We start from the raw sequence: 10,327 nt of genomic DNA, 5'->3' as shown, positions 1-10,327 counted from the left end.
AAGAATTATACTACATGAAATATTCAGCTAAAGCCTTAATGAGGGCTGGTTCTCTTGGGGCTACAGGCAGACCAGGGGTGGGGAGTGTATGTGTGTGTGTTTTGCTGTATGAGTCTGTGTGTGTGTGTGTGTGTGTTGGGGCTGCCTGGGACAGTATGTTGCCACCGGAGACACCATTAACACACAGATAAATATGTAATGACGGAAAATACAGTTTTCTGTTGGTTTTCTGCATGACTTCATCTTTCCTGTTAATCGGTGTGTTTTTTCTTCCTTCTCTCTCCTGTGTCACCAGGCCTGGGGAGTGAATGAGTCACTCTGTGTGTGTGTGTGTGTGTGTGTGTGTGTGTGTGTGTGTGTGTGTGTGTGTGTGTGTGTGTGTGTGTGTGTGTGTGTGTGTGTGTGTGTGTGTGTGTGTGTGTGTGTGTGTGTGTGTGTGTGTGTGTGTGTGTGTGTGTGTGACTGAGCCTGTCTTTGTTGCATAGGTGTGTGGTTTGAATACTGAGTTGTTTACAGTGCTTATACCGTAACTGAGATCATGTGAAAGCACTATATATCTGTGTGTTTCTAAGTGTTTCTGTCTCTATGTGTGTGTGAGGGCGGGCTCAAGTGTGTGTGTGGCAATCATTCCACTTATCAGTAATTAAACCATTAAGTTGGCTGTGGTTTACTGAGCTAAGAGCTGAACTCAGCTGCTCAAACTGACAATTAGCCCATCAGAGGAACCAATAGGTTTATAAAAGTGTTTGCACGTTTAGCCTACGAATGAAACGACAAAAAGAGAGGGGTAGCAGAGACAACAGTCTGTGTCTGTCTGTAGAAAGAAGGGAGCTTGTTGCCAGCTTTCTAGTCCAGCGCTCTTGTGGTCTCAATCCACGGTGCAGTCAGCACAGGGGTCCAGGCCACAGTACCCACTGCCCACACGCACGCAGCAGAATTACATTTAGCAATAACAATAGAGAAATTATTCATAAGGGCTGGGCCTGCCAAATTAGCAGAGGGATGCACTTACTGCTCAACACATGGAGGCATAAACAGAGCAGCAGATACTGTACTGCTGGAGAGGAGAGCCAGATAGCCAGCCCAGCGTCATCAGGGCAAGGTCAGTCATGGAGAAATGTGATGCTGTCCCCACGGGTGTGAGAGGGGCTGAGTAGGTAGGGGAGCATAGGACACACACAGATGCACGCATACACAATACACACACAATTCCACCTGTGGATCTAATGGACACGCAGTCACACATACAGTACTTGTCACATGATACTGTAGATATACAAAAAGCGCAGTCGTTGATTCATAATTCATTATGAGTCGTTTTGTTTCGGTCAGTGGTTGTGTGGGGTCGGCGGGTTGGCCGATTGTTCACATAAAACCATACAAAAGCACTTCCAACAGCACATACAGTATAGCGTAAAGCACTTCCAACAGCACATACAGTATAGCATAAAGCACCTCCAACAGCACATACAGTATAGCATAAAGCACCTCCAACAGCAGATACAGTATAGCATAAAGCACTTCCAACAGCACATACAGTATAGCATAAAGCACTTCCAACAGCACATACAGCATAGCATAAAGCACCTCCAACAGCACATACAGTATAGCATAAAGCACCTCCAACAGCACATACAGTATAGCATAAAGCACCTCCAACAGCACATACAGTATAGCATAAAGCACCTCCAACAGCACATACAGTATAGCATAAAGCACCTCCAACAGCACATACAGTATAGCATGAAGCACTTCCAACAGCACATACAGTATAGCATAAAGCACTTCCAACAGCACATACAGTATAGCATAAAGCACTTCCAACAGCACATACAGTATAGCATAAAGCACCTCCAACAGCACATACAGCATAGCATAAAACACTTCCAACAGCACATACAGTATAGCATAAAGCACTTCCAACAGCACATACAGTATAGCATAAAGTACTTCCAACAGCACATACAGTATAGCATAAAGCACTTCCAACAGCACATACAGTATAGCATGAAGCACCTCCAACAACACATACAGCATAGCATAAAGCACTTCCAACAGCACATACAGTATAGCATAAAGCACTTCCAACAGCACATACAGTATAGCATAAAGCACTTCCAACAGCACATACAGTATAGCATAAAGCACCTCCAACAGCACATACAGTATAGCATAAAGCACCTCTAACAGCACATACAGTATAGCATAAAGCACCTCCGACAGCACATACAGTATAGCATAAAGCACTTCCAACAGCACATACAGTATAGCATAAAGCACCTCCAACAGCACATACAGTATAGCATAAAGCACCTCCAACAGCACATACAGTATAGCGTAAAGCACTTCCAACAGCACATACAGTATAGCATAAAGCACTTCTAACAGCACATACAGTATAGCATAAAGCACTTCCAACAGCACATACAGTATAGCGTAAAGCACTTCCAACAGCACATACAGTATAGCATAAAGCACCTCCAACAGCACATACAGTATAGCATAAAGCACCTCCAACAGCACATACAGTATAGCGTAAAGCACTTCCAACAGCACATACAGTATAGCATAAAGCACTTCTAACACTTTTGTTGGAGCTAGGAACACAAGCATTTCACTTCACCCGCAATAACATCTGCTAAATATGTGTATGAGACCAGCATTGAATTGATCTGATTTGATTTAACAGCACATACAGTTGTGTGTCTAGTGTACAGTATATGTGTGAGAGGGACTGAGTTGAGTAGCAGCTGGAACACATGTGTGGTCTGGCTGTGGTGACTTGCATGGTGGCGTGTGTGTGTGTGTGTGTGTGTCTTTCTGTGTGTGTATGTGGCGGGTAGATGTGCTGCATGGAGTTTGATCTGGGTTTAGGGAGGGGCTTTCCTCTCCTGACTGTGTCAACTTAGACAACAAAAACAGGAGAGGGACACACATGCACTGAAACAAATACAGTCTGACAGACTTTCGTCCTCCTTGGCCTACCCATAAATTGTCCCACCCTCTCCAAGATCATCCTTCCTTATCATGTATCACTCTCCTTCTTCGATCTATCACTTCATTATACTTCCTCTCCTCCTGGTGTGGCCCATCTCAGTCCCTCCTTCCTTCTCTGTCCTCTCTAATATGAACAACTTGTGGAGTATATTTTGTCTCCTCTCTGGTCTGGTCTGGTCCGTGTGTTTGAAGAGCTAGCTGAGGAACATGTTAATAGTGGCACAGTGGTAACAACCACTTCCTTTCTATGATGAGCCGTTAACAAAGATAGTGGATGAATGAAGATAGTTCACTCCGGCAGTTTAGCTTTGAAAAAAAATGGTCAGTTCTACTTAACTTGGTGTGTCTCCCATAGACACCAACGCAACAGCAGCTGTGTCTGGTCTACTTAGTTCAGTGTTTCCCAACTCCGTTTCTCGTGTGCCCCAACAGCACACATTGCTTTTGTAGCCCCGGACAAAAACACATGATTCATCTGCATGGGGACAGACAGTGTGGGGACAGACAGCCCATCTCATTATGGAGCGCAATGCATGTAGACCTATCATCTCATGGTAAATGTTTTTCTTGTGACAGGTAGGCCTACATTTGCTGCAGCATAGTCTATGCTACACTAATATAAAGACTGTCTAATTTACCCATCTCCATCTGGCCTTCGGGGGTCACCTTATTTTCTTATTGAAAACATTATTTTATTTTATTGCAGCTGCAGAGTTTTAAAACGGCCTATCACTCAAATATCGTTGCTTTAAATAAGTCCATGCGTGTGCACTCTCTCGCAGTCTCTCTCTCTCTATCAATTCCATTGAAATTGCATCCAAAATACTGTAGATAATCCTGTTCTAGACTGATATATGGCCCTATATACAGTGCCTTGCGAAAGTATTCGGCCCCCTTGAACTTTGCGACCTTTTGCCACATTTCAGGCTTCAAACTAAAAGATATAAAAATGTATTTTTTTGTGAAGAATCAACAACAAGTGGGACACAATCATGAAGTGGAACGACATTTATTTGATATTTCAAACTTTTTGAACAAATCAAAAACTGATAAATTGGGCGTGCAAAATGATTCAGCCCCCTTAAGTTAATACTTTGTAGCGCCACCTTTTGCTGCGATTACAGCTGTAAGTCGCTTGGGGTATGTCTCTATCAGTTTTGCACATCGAGAGACTGAAACATTTTTCCCCATTCCTCCTTGCAAAACAGCTCGAGCTCAGTGAGGTTGGATGGAGAGCATTTGTGAACAGCTGTTTTCAGTTCTTTCCACAGATTCTCGATTGGATTCAGGTCTGGACTTTGACTTGGCCATTCTAACACCTGGATATGTTTATTTTTGAACCATTCCATTGTAGATTTTGCTTTATGTTTTGGATCAGTGTCTTGTTGGAAGACAAATCTCCGTCCCAGTCTCAGGTCTTTTGCACATTCCATCAGGTTTTGTTCCAGAATGGTCCTGTATTTGGCTCCATCCATCTTCCCATCAATTTTAACCATCTTCCCTGTCCCTGCTGAAGAAAAGCAGGCCCAAACCATGATGCTGCCACCACCATGTTTGACAGTGGGGATGGTGTGTTCAGGGTGATGAGCTGTGTTGCTTTTACACCAAACATAACGTTTTGCATTGTTGCCAAAAAGTTCAATTTTGGTTTCATCTGACCAGAGCACCTTCTTCCACATGTTTGGTGTGTCTCCCAGGTGGCTTGTGGCAAACTTTAAACGACACTTTTATGGATATCTTTAGGAAATGGCTTTCTTCTTGCCACTCTTCCATAAAGGCCAGATTTGTGCAATACTGATTGTTGTCCTATGGACAGAGTCTCCCACCTCAGCTGTAGATCTCTGCAGTTCATCCAGAGTGATCATGGGCCTCTTGGCTGCATCTCTGATCAGTCTTCTCCTTGTATGAGCTGAAAGTTTAGAGGGACGGCCAGGTCTTGGTAGATTTGCAGTGGTCTGATACTCCTTCCATTTCAATATTATCGCTGCACAGTGCCCCTTGGGATGTTTAAAGCTTGGGAAATCTTTTTGTATCCAAATCCGGCTTTAAACTTCTTCACAACAGTATCTCGGACCTGCCTGGTGTGTTCCTTGTTCTTCATGATGCTCGCTGCGCTTTTAACGGACCTCTGAGACTATCACAGTGCAGGTGCATTTATACGGAGACTTGATTACACACAGGTGGATTGTATTTATCATCATTAGTCATTTAGGTCAACATTGGATCATTCAGAGATCCTCACTGAACTTCTGGAGAGAGTTTGCTGCACTGAAAGTAAAGGGGCTGAATAATTTTGCACACCCAATTTTTCAGTTTTTGATTTGTTAAAAAAGTTTGAAATATCCAATAAATGTTGTTCCACTTCATGATTGTGTCCCACTTGTTGTTGATTCTTCACAAAAAAATACAGTTTTATATCTTTATGTTTGAAGCCTGAAATGTGGCAAAAGGTCGCAAAGTTCAAGGGGGCCGAATACTTTCGCAAGGCACTGTATAGATGTCCTAGCATACCTCTTTCAGGCAATACAGTCAATGCAGTATTAGCCTTATATTTATCTAATTCATGATGGGTTATGCATAATAAGCTTCTAACTTATAGCCTCGGTCTCTTGCATAATACGCACGAGCCTGTGCTCTGCTGGCCTCTCTCCTTAAAAAACACTCCTTAGCTCTTGGAGTCCCAGGCAGGAAAAGTTAGACTAGAATGGCTTGCTGGATTTCTTAAACCAATAGACTATTAGAAGAGGGTCGTAAGCTCTCGTTTGCCGAATGTTAAATACAGCAGCCAATAGAACACAGGTAGTTTGAAAGAAGGGCGAACGCATGATGGCGGCAGGCTATAGCAGTTATTTATTCAGACCCATAACCATTCAATCTTCATGAAGCAAAGTGACAGCCTACTGCATCTAATTCTAGTCCTATTTTATTCAAGGATGTCATTAGAATGATGAAGATAAGGACAACAAGACTTGTTTCATTTTACTGGAATAAAGCAACAAGGACGTTGGCTAATAACATGAGGGGAAATATTATGAAAGGTATACATGCATCAGCCTACTAATACAAATTTATCATGGTCTGAATGCTGTGTGTAATTCCAGTCCATATGATACAGTATAATACAGTACAGTGATACAGTTCACACTGAAAAAGATTAGCCTACTGGAGCTAGTTTCATTTATTTAACCAAGAGAGCATATAGCTGGGTACATCTTTGGGCTTTTATGTTTTTCTATTGTGCGTAATGTGCAGTAGCCTATATCACACAGTACCAGTCAAAAGTTTGGACACACCTACTCATTCAAGAGTTTTTCTTTATTTTTACTATTTTCTACATTGTAGAATAATAGTGGCCATCCAAACTATGAAATAACACATATGGTATCATGTAGTAACCAAAAAAAGTTTAATAACAAAACAAAATATAGTCTAGATTCTTCAATGTAGCCACCCTTTGCCTTGAGGACAGCTTTGCACACTCTTGGCATTCTTTCAACCAGCTTCACCTGGAATACTTTTCCAACAGTCTTGAAGGAGTTCCCACATATGCTGAGCACTTGTTGGCTGCTTTTCCTTCACTCTGCGGTCCAACTCACCCCGAACCATCTCAATTGGGTTGAGGTCGGGTGATTGTGGAGGCCAGGTCATCTGATGCAGCACTCCATCACTCTCCTTCTTGGTCAAATAGCCCTTACACAGCCTGGAGGTGTGTGGGTCATTGTCCTGTTGAATGATAGTCCCACTAAGCGCAAACCGGATGGGATGGCATATTGTTGCAGAATGCTGTGATAGCCATGCTGGTTAAGAGTGCCTTGAATTCTAAATAAATCACAGACAGTGTCACCAGCAAAACACCCCACCACCATCACACATCCTCCATGCTTCACGGTGGGAACCACACATTCGGAGATCATCCGTTCACCTACTCTGTGTCTCACAAAGACACGGCGGTTGGAACCAAAAATTGCACATTTGGACTCATCAGACCAAAGGACAGATTTCCACTGGACTAATGTCCATTTCTCATGTGTCTTGGCCCAAGCAAGTCTCTTCTTCTTTTTGGTGTCCTTTAGTAGTGGTTTCTTTGCAGCAATTTGACCATGAAGGCCTGATTCACGCAGTCTCCTCTGAACAGTTGATGTTGAGATGTGTCTGTTACTTGAACTCTGTGAAGCATTTATTTGGGCTGCAGTTTCTGAGGCTGGTAACTCTAATGAACTTATCCCCTGCAGCAGAGGTAACACTGGGTCTTCCTTTCCTGTGGCGGTCCTCATGAGAGCCAGTTTCATCATAGCGCTTGATGGTTTTTGCGACTGCACTGTTCCGCCATAACTGACTAAACTGACATGTCTTAAAGTAACGGACTGTCATTTCTCTTTGCTTATTTGAGCTGTTCTTGCCATAATATGGACTTGGTCTTAACAAATAGGGCTATCTTCTGTATACTACCCCTACGTTGTCACAACACAACTGATTAGCTCAAATGCATTAAGAAGGAAAGAAAGGCACACCTGTTAAATGAAATGCATTCCAGGTGACTACCTCATGAAGCTGGTTGAGAGAATGCCAAGAGCGTGCAAAGCAATCATCAAGGCAAGGGTGGCTACTTTGAAGAATCTCAAATCTCAAATATATTTTGATTTGGTTGCTATATGATTCCATATGTGTTATTTCATATGTTTGATGTCTTCACTATTATTCTACAATGTAGGAAATAGAGAAGAAAAAAAATAGAGAAAAACCTTGAATGAGTTGGTTTGTCCAAACTTTTGACTGTTACTGTAGGTCTATTTCTATGCTTTGAAAGGCTTTTGAATGACACTTCCGGTTTTGGCGGGAAATATTGGGTTGCCCGGGAGAAAAGTGATGTATTCTGGGGATGGAACATTTATAAAATATCTGGAAAATATTCAACCGTAGGGTGCGCACGCATGACTTCAGTTTTAATGAAGAATTGCATGTGTATCCTCAGTGTATTTGGTGCAATAATGACCCTGGCTGGAGAAAGTCAATTTAATCAGCAGAGCTTGACTACTGTACATCTGTGTAGGATGCTACATGCTTACATTTGTGTGTGTGTGTGTGTGTGTGTGTGTGTGTGTGTGTGTGTGTGTGTGTGTGTGTGTGTGTGTGTGTGTGTGTGTGTGTGTGTGTGTGTGTGAAAAGGTTGTAGGGGGCCAGTCCCGAAGACTCATTCAATGTGTGAGAAGGTTGATATCAAACTAAAGGAGAGTGATATTCTTGCCATTATCCATTCAAGTCTGCAATGACCATCCCTCGATCCAGCATAGCAGTACGGTTTTTTATATTTGTATAATATTTGATTTTAGCAGCAATGATATTACAGACATATCAGACAACATCAAATAATGATGGATACCAAAAACACCAGACACCTAAGGAGCCATGTTCCCCTTGAGCATACGGAGCCCATGTCCATGCGCGCGGACCATACCACTAATGTTAGGACTCAGGTTAGGGAAATCTGATGCTACATCAGCTGGTCTCTCTCACCTGTGGTTCTTGGGGCAGGTGTAGTACAGTATGCAGCCTCTCACTGTGGTGGTGCCTGGACTCCTCTTCATACACCAGGTCTCTGTCTGTCTGGAGCAGGGTCAGGAACCTCCGGATGGTACACAGATTCTCCCACAGAGTACGGTTCTCTGGGCTAGGGTTCTCCTTCCACCGCAGCAACTCACACAGCCAGCCCTAAGAGGGGTAGATGGGAGCAGAGACAGGAGAAGGGAGGGAGGAAGGGAGGGGAGAAAGAGATGGGGAGTGGGGGGGAGAAGATTTTATTATCTATGCTAGACTAGGCCAGTCTTTGACACCAGCTGTTGTGTGCATCCAGCCTCCACCAGCATGCAGTGTTAATAACCTGATCAGTTTTCATCCTCCCTCTCATCCCCCATCCCCCTCTCCCTCAGCATCCCCCTCTCCCTCAGCATCCCTCTCTCCTCTCTGGGCCAGCTGCAGCAGATGGGTGCAGTGAGCCATGACCCCCAGCCCAACTCTGCCCAGCCACCCCCGGACCCCTGAACCTGGGAGACACAGCTTGATCAATACACACACACACACACGCACGCACACACACACACACACAAACACACACACACACAGGTAATATTCTCTCACAAACACGCACGCAAACAGTGTCCTCACTGTAGATATCCATTCCCACAACACCATGTCTTCATGTGCTCTAAACAGTTTGTTGAAGGAGTCTGTATGTGTGTGTGTGTGTGGGGGGGGGGGTATCATATGTCTGAATCAGTTCTTCCCCAGGTTGGTATTTGGCTTATCTGTCTGGTATTGTTTATCTACTACTGTGGAGACACACTGATATAACAGCCTGAGGAAGAGGGTTATCAACCCTGCTCCATCCGCCACCCACATCACGAGGACAGGAGAAACTGCCCCTAAGCACTGACAGGGGCCACATATGTTTGCATTCCCTTAACGATTAAGGTTAGGATTGGGAGTTGGGTACAATAGGTTAGGATTGGGAGTTGGGCACAATATATTAGGATTGGGAGTTGGGCACAATAGGTTAGGATTGGGAGTTGGCTACAATAGGTTAGGATTGGGAGTTGGGCACAATAGATTAGGATTGGGAGTTGGGTACAATAGATTAGGATTGGGAGATGGGCACAATAGGTTAGGATTGGGAGTTGGCTACAATAGGTTAGGATTGGGAGTTGGGCACAATAGATTAGGATTGGGAGTTGGGTACAATAGATTAGGATTGGGAGTTGGGCACAATAGGTTAGGATTGGGAGTTGGGTACAATAGGTTAGGATTGGGAGTTGGGCACAATAGGTTAGGATTGGGAGTTGGGCACAATAGGTTTGGATTGGGAGTTGGGTACAATAGGTTAGGATTGGGAGTTGGGCACAATAGGTTAGGATTGGGAGTTGGGTACAATAGGTTAGGATTGGGAGTTGGGTACAATAGATTAGGATTGGGAGTTGGGCACAATAGGTTAGGAAAGCTGTAGCAGGATAGGGACAATGTCATGGGTCATGGGTGAAACAGGCCTCTCACCTGGCTCTTGTTGGCAGCCACCTTGGCGAACAGCGCCTGAGACACCTTCGCCCTCTTCATCTCCTGCTGGATCTCATCATAGATACCTGACGTGATGTTGACCAGAGACTCCAGCTTCAGGGGCAGGTCTGGGTTGAGGCATGGCGGCTTGGGCTGAGGGAGGATAGGTAGGAGGGACCAGGGAGAGGCGGTCCATAGAGAAAGAACCAGTTATTAAACCAGGAAGTTGTACCAGAGTTTGCCTGAATGGGTAACACTGCCAACTCTAGTTCACATGTTGTCCCTG

The 10,327-nt window shown here is 44.1% G+C and overlaps 1 protein-coding gene across 4 annotated transcripts in view; it reads right to left on the bottom strand.

Moving 5' to 3' along the window:
* LOC109867827 (DNA-binding protein SATB2) overlaps positions 1-10,327 on the bottom strand; it is a 38,271-nt gene that overhangs the window by 5,447 nt on the left and 22,497 nt on the right. For all 4 annotated transcript variants that reach the window (XM_031796522.1, XM_031796528.1, XM_031796539.1 and 1 more), the window contains exons 9-10: positions 10,042-10,194; positions 8,512-8,706 (exon numbers count right to left, since the gene is read on the bottom strand). In XM_031796522.1, coding sequence (XP_031652382.1) covers positions 8,512-8,706; positions 10,042-10,194 — 348 coding nt within the window. The remainder of the gene's footprint in view (positions 1-8,511; positions 8,707-10,041; positions 10,195-10,327) is intronic.

The sequence above is a fragment of the Oncorhynchus kisutch genome, linkage group LG2, assembly GCF_002021735.2.
Source record: "Oncorhynchus kisutch isolate 150728-3 linkage group LG2, Okis_V2, whole genome shotgun sequence".
NCBI classification, from domain to species: Eukaryota; Metazoa; Chordata; class Actinopteri; order Salmoniformes; family Salmonidae; genus Oncorhynchus; species Oncorhynchus kisutch.
The sequence above is the reverse complement of the archived record's forward strand: the minus strand, read 5'-3'. Positions and strand labels throughout refer to the sequence as shown.